The sequence below is a fragment of the Balaenoptera musculus genome, chromosome 4, assembly GCF_009873245.2.
Source record: "Balaenoptera musculus isolate JJ_BM4_2016_0621 chromosome 4, mBalMus1.pri.v3, whole genome shotgun sequence".
Lineage (NCBI taxonomy): Eukaryota > Metazoa > Chordata > Mammalia > Artiodactyla > Balaenopteridae > Balaenoptera > Balaenoptera musculus.
In genome coordinates, this window is record NC_045788.1 from 31,065,279 (window position 1) to 31,085,017 (window position 19,739).

Genomic DNA, 19,739 nt, shown 5'->3' on the forward strand with positions numbered 1-19,739 from the left:
CTCAGTAGTTGTGGCTCACGGGCCAGTCGCTCTGCGGCACATGGGATCTTCCCAGACCAGGGCTCGAACCCGTGTCCCCTGCATTGGCAGGCAGATTCTCAACCGCTGCGCCACCAGGGAAGCCCACAAACAATGATTTTGAGGGACATACCAAAAGTATTTGCCGTCTCCTCAGGGGCATGGTCTCACTAAAAACACATTCCGTTTAGGTAACTGTTCAGAAAAATTATTATCTCTATCTGCATGCAAATAGCTTTCTCCTGCTTTATGTTTTAGAAGCTGACAGGACAATTAAAGTCATTTATCTCAAAACACAGAAAGTTCAAAGGTGAACTGCCAGTCCTAGGAAATTTCTAGCTACTTTTAAATAACATGTTTCCACGTTACAAAAAAAATCAAACGTTACTGGGTGCCGTGTTCATAAGTTGAAATAAACACTCATTTTCACTGGATATTGACATACAAAGTGATGAATGCCTTTCTATGTCAAAATTGTTATACAACTATATATAAAACATGTTCTTAATCTTTCCTCTATTATTTTATTTATTAATACATTTGTTCCAGGAATAATTTAAGACATTATAACAGCAGATAAAATACAGCAAAATAACATAAATTATAAATCAATTAAGAATTCAACAGAAAAATAGGGTAGGATAGAAAATAGATTCAGAAATGAGGCCAATTAAAAAATGCCTTTTGTAAGGACTAATATACTGCCAGGCAACACTGCTGGTTGTCTACACAACAGTCATCCTGCCCTTCTTCCTTCTACAGAGCCCTGATTATGTTCTGATACCGAGTATCCTGTGCTCAGTCCCGGAGGATGAACCATGGTTGATCTAAGAGAGTCATGGGCCACTATCTGGACCATTCTTGTTAGAAAGAAATGTCCTTACTGTGTGAGACACTTTTAGTGAGATCTCTTGTGGCTGGGAGGTTTCTGACCGATGCACTTGCTATGGTTCTCATTAGGCTCTAAGCTTTCCAGCAGTCCACACCAAAAGGGAGATTTAGTTAGAAATAAGTCAGTGTCTGTAAAACAAAAACAGGTTTGCACCTCAGGAAAAGCACAATATTGCTAAGACTAAGAAATATGCTGAGGGTCTGTAGGGATCCACTCACTTGTCCAGTGTATTTAAAATCCCGAATGAAAGCATCAATGATAAGGATACTGTAATCAGCAATCCAAGCCATATTGCCTTTTTCTTTTGACATAATTTATTATTCACCTTGAAGTTTCATTTACTATATGCTTCTCAAGTTGAAACATTATTCTCTGAGCCAAAAGAAAATGCATTTAACAAATTAATTTGGACAACGGGTGCAGACAAGTTGTTCTTTGCAAACGAACCTTTGGCTTATGAATACAAAGCCCTAATTCTATGAGTCGGTAGACCAGTGGGGTGGGTAGGAAAAAGGTCTAGATGGTCCCCATGTGCTTCTTTTAGAAAGAATATGTGTCTTGCTCTGTGTATTTCTACAGAAAAAGTGTAAGCATTCAGCAGGACAGGGAAAGATCATATTCTAAAAAGAATTGTTTTCCCCCTTGAACAATGACATAAGAAGACTTTTTTTTTTTGTATATAATTTTATTTTGTCTAGGAATCAGACTTCTTTCTCAGTTTATCTGTTTGTCCGTCTATGTATTTATATCCAGCTTATAGGGAAACGAAGCAAACATAGCACTGATAGAAAGAATCTCTCCTTCTGTGTGCTCTCCTTGATGGTTTGAACTCCCAGCCAGGTGCAATAGCCAGCCTACCAGGAACAGACCCCACTTCAAGCCCATTTACTATTTTAATGCCAAGAACTTGCTAATGTGGGCACTCAAAATGTAACCTTGGAAGGGAATGCTCTTCATACCAGGAAATCTTTGAGAAGGCTTGAGTTCTTGCCATAACTAAAAATCTGATGATGTATTACTGATGACTTCATCCCCAAATGAAAGCTAGCTCCCTGCTTCCATAATCCCCGGGGAGAATCACACCGAGAAGAGGGGAATTTGGAGAGGGCGTGAAGGAAAGAGACTTCAGTTTCTCTTTTGAATACAAATGAAGGCACCAGTCTAGGTGAGTATAGAGGACACACGTTCCAGGTGCTGCAGTAAGTGGCCTGTATGTCTCCTACAGCACTGATATAGCAACTGCAGAGAGTTCACAGAGGACCAAAGAAAGAACAGAACGCTCACGGGGGGCGGGGTTTGGTGGGGCTTCGGCATGAGGAATGTAGATGTGAGATGGTCTCTCCCCCAATTAGGCTTTGTATCCCAGCGGTGCTGACGCTTCAGACGTCACGCACATCCTGGCTTTCTCTTTAGAAAAGGGGAACAGTTCCATTCCAGTTGATGGTGGCCTCTCTCCACTTGCTTCTGATTGCCATCTCCACTGGAGAAAACCGTCTTCCTGGCCTGTGTTCTTCTTCATGTCGGACTCTTTCCCAGTGATGGGAGTGAGTATCTGTCAGGGGGAACAGCCAGCATTTAGACCCCAGCCTATGTATACCATTTTGGAGGAAGCCAGGAAGGAAGGAATGTAGGATGGGTGGGCAGGAGTTGGGCTCAGCAAGCTGTGTTCCTAGAACTGGGTAAGCAGAGGGGGATTCTAGTAGATGATGGTATTTAGACTCGCCCCATACAAAACACGACCATGATAACCTGGGTTGTTGTAGATTTTGGAAACGGAATATTGATGACATGTAATGGCATGGTCCAGCACCAGATGGGACACGTAGAGCCGGGTGTAGGTCACCGGATGTTGTCGGGAAAAACAAGAAAAGAGAGAGCTTACCACTTCTCAATGCTTCTAAGAGTACCTTTGCATTTTGGGGTGAAGGGCAAAGTATTCTCATGAGGTAGTCAAGAACTGAGTTCCAGGCCCAGGTTGGTCTCAAATGACATTGAGACCAACTTGAGAGGGTACTTAAGGGTACTTAATATCTCTCAGCCTCATTTACTCAGTTAGGAATCATTTTTTGGCCACTTCAGTTTCCTCTACGTAAAATAAATATCATAGTATCTACCTCAGCTGACTGTTGGGAGAATTTAATGGGATAATGTACGTAAAGTTTTCAACGCAGAGCCCGGAACAGAATGCTTGCCATGCATGTGAGCTAGTAAAAACAAAAAACGATGCTTTCCTCGAAGAAGAGAGTAAAGTAGAAACAGTAATATATTTTAAGGAATGTATTGTCAGTGTCCCACTAAATGAAATGGGCTCATGTATATCTCTATATCTATATAGATATTTCTCATAATTAAAGAAAAAGAATTAGGAGTTACACAGATAAAGCAGTCACTAAGATACTTTTCCAAATTTAGTCATAATGATGAAAAGTTGCTTAACACCAGACCTGTGATACTAAATGCAAAGAGTCAGACATCAAATCAACAAGCCTCCATCTATGGTGCCGAGGTACCAGATACAGCCTCCCAGTCTCATCGTGGTTTTTCCCTTGTCCAAAAGGCTAATGTTTAAAGACATCTTAAGATTGGTCTTTTTTCCTCATGTGTTTAAAAAAATATGGTGGGTGGGCTTCCCTGGTGGCGCAGTGGTTGAGAATCTGCCTGCCAGTGCAGGGCACACGGGTTTGAGCCCTGGTCTGGGAGGATCCCACATGCCGTGGAGCGACTAGGCCCGTGAGCCACAGCTACTGAGCCTGTGCGTCTGGAGCCTGTGCTCTGCAACAAGAGAGGCCGCGATGGTGAGAGGCCCGCGCACCGCGATGAAGAGTGGCCCCCACTTGCCGCAACTAGAGAAAGCCCTCGCACAGAAACGAAGACCCAACACAGACATAAATAAATATATAAATAAATAGAAATTAAAAAAAAAAAATATGGCGGGAATTGAAATGGATTGTGTGGTCGCCCTTGGACCAGAACCTCTAAGGTTTGCTGGGACTGTGCCTTTGTTATCGTTGCTTTCCTAGTGGCTGGCACGATGGTTGCGTCTTAGTAGGCCTCAAAAATGCTTTTTGAACTAATCTGAACACAAATGCCCTCTCAGTTTCGTTACTATGTCCCGGGATGATTGATCATCTGATGTTTGTTCTTGGGATAGAATAGACCAATTGGAACCTCCCTGCCCCTATCCCTTTGTTTTTCTAGTTCTTTCCATGGGCATTACATGCCTTGTGCTCACAGATAGAAGACCCCAGGGAAGACTTTTTTGGAAATCTGACTCTCAACCTTTTGTTTTTTCTCTTACCTACAAGTTGTTGGTTCCTCTGTGCTACTTCTAGACCCCCCTACCCTTATTTAAAGCAGGTTTAGAATTCCCACGTTACAATGCTTAGGTTAGGCCCATGGGATCGATGCCTAGGTTTCATTTCAGAGATCACACTTCTACACCTTCCTGCAGAGCAAGCATGAGCTGTGAACCGGCGGTAGCTGCATCTCTCTGAGCACATTAAAGCTCAGGGCACTTGGGATCTGGAATGCTCACCTACGGTAAGGTGCACAGGCTTGTTCTGTGCGGGCTGGCCACTGTAGAAGTACAGATCAAAGAGGCGCTCCACTTTCCAGTCTGATAACAGCTGCCTGTTTGTGCTAAAAAGGACGCTGTAATTTCCATTGATGTTGCACAGCCAAATAGGTAACTTGGGAGTCTTCAGCATGCTGCCCACCTGCAAGGGGAGAGGGGGATACAGATGAACATAGAGATTTGGCCACACTGTGAAAGATGCTGATATGGCATCAAGATCAAAAAGCAGCTTGGGGGCTCGGCGTTGCGCGGGGAGCTGTGCAGGGCTCAGTGTGTGAAGGAAGATTTCAAACGAAAGCTTCATCATGAATGAATTTACATTTATGAATGGCGTGGTGGTGATGCTGCAGTTTTTCTCTGCATGAATTGTATTTTATAACATTTTGGGGATGGGCTCACGGAGGAGGTGGGACCACCTCAGTTCAGTTTGGAAGGGAAGTGGAGAATAAATAGATAAACTGAAATAGAAATGTAGGGGTGGAACAGGAGAACATCAAGTGGTCTTTGTTGTTGGCTAGTGTATTTACCCCCATTCCCAAGGTAGGACAGTATTTCATTCAGCAGGTGGTCATTCTGGCAGCACTAACCATTTAGAATATAGGAAAAAGAGACTATTTAGAATATGGAAACAGTGAATATTTTGAATACAGAAAAAAGCTTCTGGGAAATAAGGGGGACACACACACCCTCACACTCACACAGATATACATATATCTGCGTGTTAACGTGTAGATCAATTGTGAAGAGGTACTTACAGCTGAGTGTACTAGTTTAATATTACCTATAATGTTAAGTTCACTGTTTTAAGCAGCTTGTTATCTGGTTTTTCCAGGCAACTGTCAATTCAGCCTTGAATTTTCAAGGTAGTGCATTAGATTCACAAAAACACCACTCTGGGAGGTGCCGTAATAAAGGGTCCTACACACTGCAGTAGCCCCTGAGGGTATCTCGATATTACAGTGTATTTTTCTTAATGATGTCTCCCATTTTGTTTGAAGAGGCAGGGAAGCACATTTTTTTAAATGCCATTGAAACTCATTAATGTTAAAAAAAATTCTTTTTTACTACTTAAAGAGACAAACATGAGCTACATGGAAACCCCCATCATTTTCACACGATGCCAGGGAGAGCTCTGGACCCTCAGCCCTGGCACGTCTTCCCATAACAAAAGGATTCAGTTCTGTTTCTTTTCTTCTCAGTCCTTCAAGTTGTCCTGTGTGCTCAGGAGCAAATTCTTTTGTGTGGAAAATCTATCTTTGAGAAAATGATCATGTGTTTTGTAAACCCAAGTACTAAAGGCTAATAACTTGACATTTTGATTTCTCAATAGTTCTATTCAAATCTCTTCCTTTTTCTAGAGTTTAAATTCTTCAGTTGTGGGTGAGTGGGTGAATCAGAGGTGCTTTTGTCTTTAAGCTTTTCTCTTCAGCTACTGGAGAAAAATTATATTACTGTGTTTAAAAGAAATGACCTCAGTTTTAGTTGACAGTTGGAAAAAGGGGTGCAAGCCCAGCACCCCAGTCTGGATATGCTCATAGTGGGTGCAGGAGTTGCTCATCTGCCACACCAGCACTGGCCCCTCTGGGCTGAGTATAACATGAACCTCTCACACAACAAACGTGGGGCAAGTCGCCCACTGGCTACGTCGGAAATAAAACACAGAGGATGTGCCACTGAAGCAGCACCATGTGTTTACGTTCCAGGAGCCACCCCCAAGTTCCAAAGAACACTGTCACCATTCATTAGTTATAAAATAAGCTCTTTCTTTCTCAGGCCTTCTTGCGATGGTACCTCCTGTACTAAGGTTATGTGTAATCAAAATATGATCCATGTGATTTGGGATTGTTAAGGTTGGAACACATGGATAAACCAATTAGGAAACTGAGGGCTGTTTGTAATAAAAAGCCACTCCATTTGAACTTCAGGTCGATGTTCTGGCTGATTTTAAACCAAAGAAATTTCCTGTAAATTATGTGTGAGTGGATGTAATAGACTGTATGATATTGTTTCATGGAATCTTTGTAACGTAGGCAAAATTCAACAGGCGCTCAGATTCATACTCCGCAAAGGGCTGACACCACACTGTTGTGATTTTATGCAACAATGCAATGGGTTTCTTTCCTGAACTCAAAGCTACTCAAGATTTTATTAAAGTAGGAGGAAAATGAAGTAGTCATAAATATAACAATCTCCAGCACCCAAAGTGACCAGCCACAGACCCCACACTAAGCAGGCAAAGTCCCGCTTGTCTTGAGAGACTCTGGTCAAGAGGAAAATGTCTGTCACAGCACTTTGGGTTTTAACTCCAAGGGGTGAGCCTTCGGATTACAGCTGAGAACATACCTGGTTTAAAGGGAGTCCCACAAAACCAAAACTGAGCACCTCCCAATGGAACCCAGCCAAATATCACGCCCTTTTCATTCCTCTGAGCACCATGTAATCTGTTTGACTGGAATCTTCTGTTAAGAATTTGTAATGTGGGTTCAAGATGGTGGAGTAGAAGGACGTGTGTGTACTCCTCTTGCGAGAGCACGGGAATCACAACTAAATGCTGAACAGTCATCGACAGGAAGACACTGGAACTCACCAAAAAAGATACCCCACATCCAAAGACAAAGGAGAAGCCACAGTGAGACGGTAGGAGGGGCACAATCACAATAAAAACAAATCTCATAACTGCTGGGTGGGTGACTCACAAACTGGAGAACGCTTATACCACAGAAGTCCACCCACTGGAGGGAAGGGTCTGAGTCCCACATCAGGCTTCCCAACCTGGGGGTCTGGCAACAGAGAGAGGAATTCCTAGAGAATCAGACTTTGAAGGCTAGTGGGATTTGATTGCAGGCCTTCAACAGGACTGGGGGAAACAGAGACTCCACTCCTGGAGGGCACACACAAAGTCGTGTGCACATCGGGACTCAGGGGAAGGACCAGTGACCCCATAGGAGACTGAACCAGACCTACCTGCTAGTGTTGGAGGGTCTCCTGCAGAGGCGGGGAGTGGCTGTGGCTCACTACGGGACAAGGACACTGGCAGCAGCAGTTCTGGGAAGTACTCCTTGGCGTGAGCCCTCCCAGACTCTGTCATTAGCCCCACCAAAGAGCCCAGGTAGGCTCCAGTGTTGGGTTGCCTCAGGCCAAACAACCAACAGGGAGGGAACTCAGCCCCACCCATCAGGAAGCTTGCACAAGCCTCTTAGATAGCCTCATCCACCAGAGGGCAGACAGCAGAAGCAAGAAGAACTACAATCCTGCAGCCTGTGGAACAAAAACCACATTCACAGAAAGATAGACAAGATGAAAAGGCAGAGGGCTAGGTACCAGATGAAGGAACAAGATAAAACCCCAGAAAAACAACTGAATGAAGTGGAGATAGGCAACCTTCCAGAAAAAGAATTCAGAATAATGATAGTGAAGATGATTCAGGACCTCAGAAAAAGAATGGAGGCAAGGATCGAGAAGTGCAAGAAATGTTTAACAAAGACCTAGAAGAATTAAAGAACAAACACCTAGAAGAATCAAAGAACAAACGAACAGAGATGAACAATACAATAACTGAAATGAAAAATACACTAGAAGGAACCAATAGCAGAATAACTGAGGCAGAAGAATGGAAAAGTGATCTGGAAGACAGAATGGTGGAATCCACTGCTGCAGAACAGAATAAAGAAAAAAGAATGAAAAGAAATGAAGACAGCCTAAGAGACCTCTGGGACAACATTAAATGCAACAACATTCGCATTATAGGGATCCCAGAAGGAGAAGAGAGAAAGGACCCCAGAAAATATTTGAAGAGATTATAGTTGAAAAGTTCCCTAACATGGGAAAAGAAATAGCCACTCAAGTCCAGGAAGTGCAGAGAGTCCCAGGCAGGATAAACCCAAGGAGAAACATGCCGAGACACATAGTAATCAAATTGACAAAAATTAAAGACAAAGAAAAATTATTGAAGGCAACAAGGGAAAAACGACAAATAACATACAAGGGAACTCCCATAAGGTTAACAGCTGATTTCTAGGCAGAAACTCTACAAGCCAGAAGGGAGTGGCATGATATATTTAAAGTGATGAAAGGGAAGAACCTACAACCAAGATTACTCTACCCGGCAAGGATCTCACTCAGATTCGATGGAGAAATCAAAAGCTTTACAGACAAGCAAAAGCTAAGAGAATTCAGCACCACCAAAACAGCTCTACAACAAATGCCAAAGGAACTTCTCTAAGTGGGAAACACAAGAGAAGAAAAGGACCTACAAAAACAAACCCATAACAATTAAGAAAACGGTAATAGGAACATACATATCGATAATTACCTTAAATGTGAATGGAATAAATGCTCCAACCAAAAGACACAGGCTGGCTGAATGGATACAAAAACAAGACCCATATATATGCTGTCTACAAGAGACCCACTTCAGACCTAGGGACACATACAGACTGAAAGTGAGGGGATGGAAAAAGATATTCCATGCAAAAGGAAATCAAAAGAAAGTTGGAGTAGCAATACTCATATCAGATAAAATAGACTTTAAAATAAAGAATGTTACAAGAGACAAGGAAGGACACTTCATAATGATCAAGGGATCAATCCAAGAAGAATATATAATAATTATAAATATATATGCACCCAACACAGGCGTGCCTCAATACATAAGACAACTGCTAACAGCTATAAAAGAGGAAATTGACAGTAACACAATAATAGTGGGGGACTTTAACACCTCATTTACACCAATGGAAAGATCATCCAAGCAGAAAATTAATAAGGAAACACAAGTTTTAAATGACACAATAGACCAGATAGATTTAATTGATATTTATAGGACATTCCATCCAAAAACAGCAGATTACACTTTCTTCTCAAGTGTACATGGAACATTCTCCAGGATAGATCACATCTTGGGTCACAAATCAAGCCTCAGTAAATTTAAGAAAATTGAAATCATATCAAGCATCCTTTCTGACCAAAACACTATGAGATTAGAAATCAATTACAGGGAAAAAAAAAAAAACGTAAAAAGCACAAACACATGGAGGCTAAATAATACGTTACTAAATAACCAAGAGATCATTGAAGAAAGCAAAGAGGAAATCAAAAAATACCTAGAGACAAATGACAACGAAAACACAATGATCCAAAACCTATGGGATGCAGCAAAAGCAGTTCTAAGAGGGAAGTTTATAACAATACAAACCTACCTCAAGAAACAAGAAAAATCTCAAATAAATAATCTAACCTTACACTTAAAGTAACTAGAGAAAGAAGAATAAACAAAACCCAAAGTTAGCAGAAGGAAAGAAATCATAAAGATCAGAGTAGAAATAAATGAAATAAAAACAAAGAAAACAATAGCAAAGATCAATAAAACTAAAAGCTTGTTCTTTGAGAAGATAAACAAAATTGACAAACCATTAGCCAGACTCATCAAGAAAAAGAGGGAGAGGACTCAAATCAATAAAATTAGAAACGAAAAAGGAGAAGTTACAACAGACACCGCAGAAACACAAAGCATCCTAAGAGACTACTACAAGCAACTCTATGCCAATAAAATGAACAACCTGGAAGAAATGGACAAATTCTTAGAAAGGTATAACCTTCCAAGACTGAACCAGGAAGAAACAGAAAATATGAACAGACCAATCACAAGTAATGAAATTGAAACTGTGATTAAAAATCTTCCAACAAACAAAAGTCCATGACCAGATGGCTTCACAGGTGAATTCTATCAAACATTTAGAGAAGAGCTAACACCCATCCTTCTGAAACTCTTCCAAAAAATTGCAGAGGAAGGAACACTCCCAAACTCATTCTATGAGGCCACCATCAGCCTGATACCAAAACCAGACAAAGGTGGTACAAAAAAAGAAAATTACAGACCAATATCACTGATGAATATAGATGCAAAAATCCTCAACAAAACACTAGCAAACAGAATCCAGCAACACATTAAAAGGATCATACACCATGATCAAGAGGGATTTATCCCAGGAATGCAAGGATTCTTCAATATATACAAATCAGTCAATGTGATACACCATATTAACAAACTGAAGAATAAAAACCATACAATCATCTCAGTAGATGCAGAAAAAGCTTTTGACAAAATTCAACACCCATTTATGATAAAAACTCTCCAGAAAGTGGGCATAGAGGGAAACTACCTCAACATAATAAAGGCCGTATATGACAAACCCACCGCAAACATCATTCTCAATGGTGAAAAACTGAAAGCGTTTCCTCTAAGATTAGGAACAAGACAAGGATGTCCACTCTCACCACTATTACTCAGCATAGTTATGGAAGTCCTAGTCATGGCAATCAGAGAAGAAAAAGAAATAAAAGTAATACAAATTGGAAAAGAAGAAGTAAAACGGTCACTGTTTGCAGATGACATGATACTATACATAGAGAATCCTAAAAATGCCACCAGAAAACTACTAGAGCTAATCAATGAATTTGGCAAAGTTGCAGGATACAACATTAATGCACAGAAATCTCTTGCATTCCTATACACTAATGATGAAAAATCTGAAAGAGAAATGAAGGAAACACTCCCATTTACCACTGCAATAAAAGGAATAAAATACCTAGGCATAAACCTACCTACGGAGACAAAAGACCTGTATGCAGAAAACTATAAGACACTGATGAAAGAAATTAAAGATGATACAAACAGATGGAGAGATATACCATGTTCTTGGATTAGAAGAATGAATATTGTGAAAGTGACTCTACTACCCAAAGCAATCTACAGATGCAGTGCAATCCCTATCAAATTACCAATGGCGTTTTTTATAGAAGTAGAACAAAAAGACTTAAAATTTGTATGGAGACACCAAAGACCCCGAATAGCCAAAGCAGTCTTGAGGGAAAAAAACGGAGCTGGAGGAATCAGGCTCCCTGACTTCAGAGTATACTACAAGGCTGCAGTAATCAAGACAGTATGGTACTGGCACAAAAACAGAAACATAGATTAATGGAATAGGATAGAAAGCCCAGAGATAAACCCACGCACCTATGGTCAACTAATCTATGACAAAGGAGGCAAGGATATACAATGGAGAAAAGACAGTCTCTTCAGTAAGTGGTGCTGGGAAAGCTGGACAGCTACATGTAAAAGAATGAAATTAGAACACTCCTTAACACCATACACAAAAATAAACTCAAAATGGATTAGAGGCCTAAATATAAGACCAGACACTATAAAACTCTTAGAGGAAAACATAGGAAGAACACTCTTTGACATAAATCACAGCAAGATCTTTTTTGATCCACCTCCTAGAGTAATGGAAATACAAACAAAAAGAAACAAATGGGACCTAATGAAACTTAAAAGCTTTTGCAAAGCAAAGGAAACTACAAACAAGATGAAAAGACAACCCTGAGAATGGGAGAAAATATTTGCAAATGAATCAACAGAGAAAGGATTCATCTCCAAAATTTATAAGCAGCTCATGCAGCTCAATATTAAAAAAATGAACAACCTGATCAAAAAATTGGCAGAAGACATAAGTAGACATTTCTTCAATGAAGACATACCGATGGGCAAGAAGCACATGAAAAGTTGCTCAACATCATTAATTATTAGAGAAATACACATCAAAACTACTATGCGGTATCACCTCACACCAGTTAGAATGGGCATCATCAGAAAATCTACAAACAACAAATGCTGGAGAGAGTGTGGAGAAAAGGGAACCCTCTTGCACTGTTGGTGGGAATGTAAATTGATACAGCCACTATGGAGAACAGTATGGAGGTTCCTTAAAAAACTAAAAATGGAATTACCATATGACCCAGCAATCCCACTACTGGGCATATACCCAGAGAAAACCATAATTCAAAAAGACACAGGCACCCCAATGTTCATTGCAGCACTATTTACAGTAGCCATTCATGGAAGCAACCTAAATGCCCATCTACAGACGAATGGATAAAGAAGATGTGGTACATATATACAATGGAATATTACTCAGCCATAAAAAGGAACGAAATTGGGTCATTTGTAGAGACGTGGATGGATCTAGAGACTGTCATACAGAGCGAAGTAAGTGAGAAAGAGAAAAACAAATATCGTATATTAACGCATATATATGGAACCTAGAAAAATGGTACAGATGAACTGGTTTGCAGGGCAGAAGTTGAGACACTGATGTAGAGAACAGATGTATGGACACCAAGGGGGGAAAGTGGCAGGGGGTGGTGGTGGTGGTGTGATGAATTGGGCGATTGGGATTGACATGTATACACTGATGCGTATAAAATGGATAACTAATAAGAACCTGCTGTATTTAAAAAAAATACAATAAAATTCAAAAAAAAAAAGAGAATTTGTATTGCTTTGGGTTAGACACAATTTATCAGCTAAGCTCCCCCAAAGGAGGATTCTAAATATGTTTTATTGGTGAGATTCCACCAATGCAGAATTTGTGCGTGTTGCCTCATGTTGCCATGGTAAGAAGGAAATTAAATTGTGATACAGTGGTGCTATAATTAAAATACCTTTCTCCTTAAATTCACTCATAGTGTAATAAGCCCAGTGTGTTCAACCTTACATGCAGCAATCAAGCCTTCCATACATGTATCATTTAATGTAAAGTTATGAAGATAGGAAGAAAGATGGGACAATTCTAAGCACCAGAGGATGAGGATGGAGTCCACGTAATTCTTTCCTATGCCGCCGTCTAGAACGATGGCTCTTACAGTATGCCTTTGCACAGCGAGCGTGATGTTGAAGTCCCAAGGCCCCCAGCTGGTGATCTGAACCGGAGAAAGGTGTTGGAAATGTCGTGTTTTCTTTGCTGATTCCTGGTGACAATTTGTGTGCATGACTGTTTGTGGTCTGGCTCTCATCTCTGCCACCTGGAACTTGAGTTGATGTAACTTCTCTCAGTGAGTTTGCAGGGATGTTGTCATGTTTGCAGGGCACTACCTCAGTGACTCAGTGGTAGAGAACAGTGGGTGGAGCTTCATCTGGTACTTTTAGGCTTGGATATCTTCCTATCAGTCTCTTTAAAGGGAAAATGTAAAGAGGGAAGAGGGTAGCACTCGGATGGTGATGTGCTCTGCCAAGGCTGCCGGGGGAATAAATCCAGCAAGACCTAAATGGCTTCAGTCCCTTCTAAAAACCAGAGTTGATTTTTCTTCTCTGTGGCAGGTGCGAAGGTAATGTGAACCTCCTAAGGCTTTCCAGATGGTGTTAGACTCCAACTGCTTTATGTTCTCACTTAGGTATTGGAACCTCACACTCAAACCTGTACCTTCAAATAGAAAAGTGACGGGAGGCTTCAAAATAGTGCCTCATCCTGAGGGGAGCTGGCTGTGTGCTGCAGGAACCATCCGTCTGCTGGGCTCTGGGGGCCCAGCCATGTCATCTAATGAGAGCTCCTTTTTTATTTTTTAATCTCACCTACTGGGCTGTGACATTGGGACTGAAAGACGTGTGTTTTTGCAATCTCTGCAATTTTGTCACCGAGTAAGAAGAGATTCACTTCGGGAAGACAGATGCAGTGGTACAGGAGGGGTTTCACCTCGACAGCAGAATCTGTCAGGCAGCACGTTGGTTTTCTTTTGAACTCAGAAACCTTCTTATTTTAGGTTTCTATTACCAGTGCCTACATAGAATCTTCTGATGTAGAGCACCCACCCTAGGCGGGAGTCCCTAAATACCCATAAAATGCTTAAACCTATATGCTTTTGGCATATTCATGTGTCCTGTGCAGAGTCACCGTGCCTCAGAGCAGAAAGGGAGGGGAGCGACTGTGAGAGCCTCAATCCAGTGATGCTTAAAGCATTGTCCTAGAACCACATCTGGTTCTTTTCTGAGCAAATTGCTGTTCTGCAAGAAGTTCTATGATAAAACGTTATGAAATACTAGACATCTGTATGCACTGCAGTCAGATGGGGCTTCTGGTTAGCACGTCTCTGAGTGCCACTGAGCTTGTCCTTCTAGCACGTAAGTGAGAGATGTGGTCTGACAAACCACAGGTGAAGGGTGACGGATACTTGAAAGGGTACGTGCTACCAGTACCTGCAGTTCATGGTCAACTCAAACTCACCACTGCTTTAACCTGGAAGTCAGTGGATAAAGTTCTAGATGTTGAGCACAGCCGTCATGCATTCTAAAACTGAGCCATGATTTGGCTACCATCTAACTGTTGTGGTTCAGCATCAGTGTACCTGTGACTGATCTTACAGACTATGTAGTACAGATCTACATCTCTATGTCAATACATTGATGCGATCGATTACGAAAGTACTTCTGATGATATAATGCCAAGAACTGGCATTTTGTATTTACCACTTTATCAGAAAACAAGCCAAGATGATCATGACAGGCAATGTGGCATGGTGGGCTGAAGGGGCCTTTGAATGTAGCTGGGTCTGGGGTCAGAACCCTGGCTCTGACACTTCCCTAGCTGGTGGCCTAGGGCAACTTCCTAGACTTTTCTCAGTCTGGATTTTCTCATCTCTAAAATGAATGACCAAACAACAGCCAGTGCACTTGAACTAACACTGATTATAACTTTGAGTGGAAGTGAGGATTAAATGAAAGAAGATATCATTACCGGTGGCTTAGAGAGAGCCTGGCACACAGTATGTGCTCTGCACAAGTGGCTGTTGGCAATATAATGACTAAATGAGCTTTAAAAAATACCATCTTCGAGGATGATGAGAAAATATAAAATTCTTATATACATAAAGTCATTCTATGTAAAAATTATTTTAATAATAATAGATGAGTTGTGGATTGCTTTTATCCTAGAATATAATGATGAGCTGCTATAGAAAATAAAAAAGCACCTTCAGATTAAATAAACTTTATGTGTACACATATGGATGCCTTATAGTCATATATCTCAGCAGTTCAAGTAAGAATACCACCTACCAGCCTATATTTGCTCTTTAATACATTTGTTCTGAAACCAAGCTTCAAGTGCACGTTAGAGACAACATAATAAACATCCTCCGGGTTTCAAGCCATTAGTGTACAATTTCAGGCAATTTTTACTGCGGGCAGGATTCATAGGCGTCTCCCTGGAGAGAGAACACTGACTCTAAGAAGAAAGGATGAAAAGCCACATTAGTCACTTTTCGAAAAGATGGGAGCTTTTTTTTTTTTTTTTTTAAATTTACAAAGACTCTACTGAGTCAGTTTTTATTTTTAATTTTTTTTTTTTTTAATTTATTTATGGCTGTGTTGGGTCTTCGTTTCTGTGCTTCTGTGCGAGGGCTTTCTCTAGTTGCGGCAAGTGGGGGCCACTCTTCATCGCGGTGCGCAGGCCTCTCATTATCGCGGCCTCCCTTGTTGCGGAGCACAGGCTCCAGACACGCAGGCTCAGTAATTGTGGCTCACGGGCCTAGTTGCTCCGTGGCATGTGGGATCTTCCCAGACCAGGGCTCGAACCCGTGTCCCCTGCATTGGCAGGCAGATTCTCAACCACTGCGCCACCAGGGAAGCCCAAGATGGGAGCTTTGTAGATGTGATTTCTATGTAGATTTAAAAGCTAACCTGGCCTGTCGCCATCCTTTGCCCTACTTCCAATTTGTGAGCAGGCCTTTGGACGGTGGTCCTGAGGTCGGGTACATTTTGCCCTCTTCCCGGCAGGAAAGCACTTATTTATTTATTTATTTATTATTTTTTTTAACCTTAGGCCTCGGCCTCTTGATTGACTTTAAGGTCCCAACAAACACCCACTTTATTATTGGAGGATATTTTAGGCTCTGCAGGTATTTTTCTTTAGAGCATGATTTAGTAGCACCATTGGTCAGAGCTGACTTGTATCAAAAGAAATGCAATCCAGGGAAAATGGTAGCACTGGATTGCTGTGAATTCTTGACTCTCTGAGGCTCGCTCTCTCTCTCTCTCTCTCTCTCTCTCTCTCTCTATCTCACTCTCTTTCTTGGAGCAGGGGCGGGGGTGGTGGTGGTGGGGCGCGTAGCCTTTGATATAGTTTCTTTTGTTGGAGCAGCTTAGTAGCTATTTAGCAAACACCTGTTTAATTTTAATTTAAGATAAGGTTTGAAACTTGCCCCGAAAGCCTTGCAAACGGTAAAAAGGAATAGAAAGCTGTCAACCTTTCTGATACTGATTGAAAGGAGATACTCTTTCTTGTAATTTCAGTTGAAATAGCTAGTTTTCCAATTCTGCACACCATGGATTTAATCAGCTAAGCCAAACGAGATTTTTTTTTTTTTTCCGTTTTTTAGAGCAGTGATTCAGTCAGGGCAATTTTGTCCCCCAGGGGACATTTGGCAATGTCTGAAGACATTTTTGGTTGTCACGCTGGGCGGGGGGCATAGTGGGTAAAAGCCAGGACGCTGCTAAACATCCCATAATGCACAGGACAGCCCCCATCACAAAGAATTATCCAGTCCAAAGTATCAGTAGTGCTGAGGTTAAGCAGCCCTGTTCCAGAACAGAGGTTTCTAGCCTTGGATGCACATTAGAATCACCTGAGGACTTAAAAAAAATTCAATGCCCAGGTGCTCTCCAGGCCAGATAAACAGAGTCATTGGGTAGGACAAGGCTGTACAATTTGTCGGGTCCAGTACCAAATGAAAAAGTGGAGGCCTTTGTTGAAAAAGTGTTAAGAATTTTAAGGCAGTGACAACAGAGCATCAAACCAAGTGCAGCACCTTGTAAGTGTGGGGCTGGGTGTGAGCACACAGGTCCTACACACGTGTAGTTGATACTGTTCTGGAGGGTGACCTGGGCATTGATAGTTTTAAAAGCTCCACAAGTGGACCAAAGACTAACAGACACCTCACCAAAGAAGACAGACAGATGGCAAATAAGTATATGCAAAGATGTTCCATACCATATACTATAATATTATCAGGGCAATGCAAAAAAAAAACCCAATAATTGAGATACCACTACACACCTATTAGAATGGCCGAAATCCAGAACACTGACAATACCAAATGCTGGCAAGGATGTAGGGCCACAGGACGTCTCATCCATTGCTGGTAGGAATGTAAAATGGCACAGGCAGTTTGGAAGGCACTTTGGTAGTTTCTTACAAAACTAAACATACCATATGATCTAGCATTTGCCCTCCTTGGTATTTACCCAAAGGAGTTGAAAACTTACATCCACACAAAAAACCTGCACATGGATGTTTATAGCAGCTTTATTCATAATTACCAAAACTTGGAAGCAGCCAAGATATCTTTTGTAAGTGAATGGATAAATAAACCATGGTTTATCAGTAGAATAATATTTGTTCAATGAAATGTTACAATATTCCAATGGAATATTATTCAGTGCTATAAAGAAATGAGGTATCAAACTGTGAAAATACGTGGAGGAAATTTAAATGCATAGTATTAAGTGAAAGAAGCCAATCTGAAAAGGCTACATACTCTATGATTCCAACTAGGTAACCTTCTGGAAAAGGCAAAACTATGGAGACAGTAAAAAGATCATTGGTGGCTGGGGTTGGAGGGGACGGAGGGTTGCACAGCAGGGCGCAGAGGATTTTTAGGGCAGTGAAACTACTCTGTATGATGCTATAATGGTGGATACATGTCATTGTACCTTTGTCCAAACCCATAGAATGTAAACACCAAGAGTGAACCCTAATGTAAACTATGGACTTTGGATGATAGCGATATGTCAGTGTAGGTTCATCAGTTGTAACAAATGTACCACTCTGGTGATGGATACCGATAATGTGGAGGCCATGCATGTGTAGGGACAGGGGATACATGGAAATCTTTGTAAATACTTTCCACTCAGTTTTGCCGAGAGCCTAAAGCTGCTCTAAAAAAATAAAGTCGCTTGAAAAAACAAAACCCTCCAGGTGATTTCAATGTGCAGCCAGTGTCAAGATCGCTGTTATTTAGCTTTTATTGCCTATCCTTCCTATAGCACTCAGTTTATGTATGTGGTATTGGCCCATGTATAACTCCTCTTTGTATTGGACACAGAATCTCACAATCAATAGATGCTGAATGAACATGGCTGAATAAAACACTCTACTGTTATTCCTCATCATCTATTATAAAGCCTTATGTGTGGAGAGGTCATTCGGGCTTTCCAAACAGGCTTCAGCATTCACGATTTTGTTTGCTGTTCACATCAGTCATGTGGTTGCAGGGCAAGTGTTAGGACATTAGTTTGTGGATGAGGAAGCAGGCTCAGAGCAGGTAAGGGACTGGCCCAAGTCACACTCCTGTGAGTGGCAGGGCAAGGCCTCCAGCCAAGTCTGCTGGTTCCCAGGACAGGGCTGTTTTCCACGTGTTAGGGGAACCTCCCCACTTTTACACCAGGTTTCTAAAGTATGGTGCACGTGCCCCTTGGTGGCATGTGGCATGGAAGTCAGGGCCCAAGGGGTGAACTTTAAAACAAAACATGTTTACTTATTTATTTAATATGTATTAGAAAAAAAATAGCATATCAAGTCCATAGTTTGTATTACTGCTGCAGAAAACGTTAGATTCAAATTGTAAATGTGAGTTGATTTAAAGGAAAATATTAAGCAAATAACAGCAGAGGTGGTATGAAGATATGACAAAGATTTTGAATTACCTAATTAAATGACAGAACTATGAGAAACACTTTTAAATCTTTGTAGTTTAAAATGAGGATACAGTGAAATAATATTGTGAAAGAGCTTTGTAATAGTAGACAAAGCACTAAAATTGTTGTGGTTTTTGCACCCTCACTCCTTGAAACTTGCCCCCAGTGTATCCTACCAGACTGAGTCTTGGCCTGTTATTGGGCTCTGATCGGTACAGAGTGCTTTACCATGGACCTCAAGTGACCATGCATGGGTGAAAGAAAAGAAAAATATGTAAAATGAAATCTGTAAGTCCCCTATTTCTGGCTTAGTTTTCCTTGTCATTATATATATATATATCAAATTCTAACATGAATTCCCAAATTGTCTGGAACAAACGATTAGGAACTTTATAATAATAACAAATCCATTCTCTGTCTAGGGCATATTCAAAGTACAGTCTTCACATTCATACAGTGCAAATCTTTGCATCCATTAAATGTGGTGAAGGATATATATTCATTGGCATATAAGGACGTTAGTGTTAAATGAGAAAGGCAGGGTTCAGAGGAGTAGAATAGAACATATTTATATGAGAAAGAGAAGGAAGCATTTCTGAGAGGATTGACCCTGCGTGATGGGATTGGGTTCATTTCTTTTGCTTTTAGCTTATCTGTCACTTCTCATTTTTTCTTTTTCTTTTTTTAAATTGAAGTATAGTTGATTTACAATGTTATGTTAGTTTCTG

General features: G+C 41.0%; 1 protein-coding gene across 1 annotated transcript in view; it reads right to left on the bottom strand.

Annotated features, from left to right (window-relative positions):
* Positions 1 to 2,319: 2,319 nt before the first annotated feature.
* The window catches only part of MINDY4B (MINDY family member 4B), a 41,048-nt gene continuing 23,628 nt past the window's right edge, over positions 2,320 to 19,739 (bottom strand). Inside the window, exons 11-12 of the mRNA XM_036850884.1 lie at positions 4,446 to 4,626; positions 2,320 to 2,462 (exon numbers count right to left, since the gene is read on the bottom strand). Of these exons, the coding sequence (XP_036706779.1) occupies positions 2,320 to 2,462; positions 4,446 to 4,626 (324 nt within the window). The remainder of the gene's footprint in view (positions 2,463 to 4,445; positions 4,627 to 19,739) is intronic.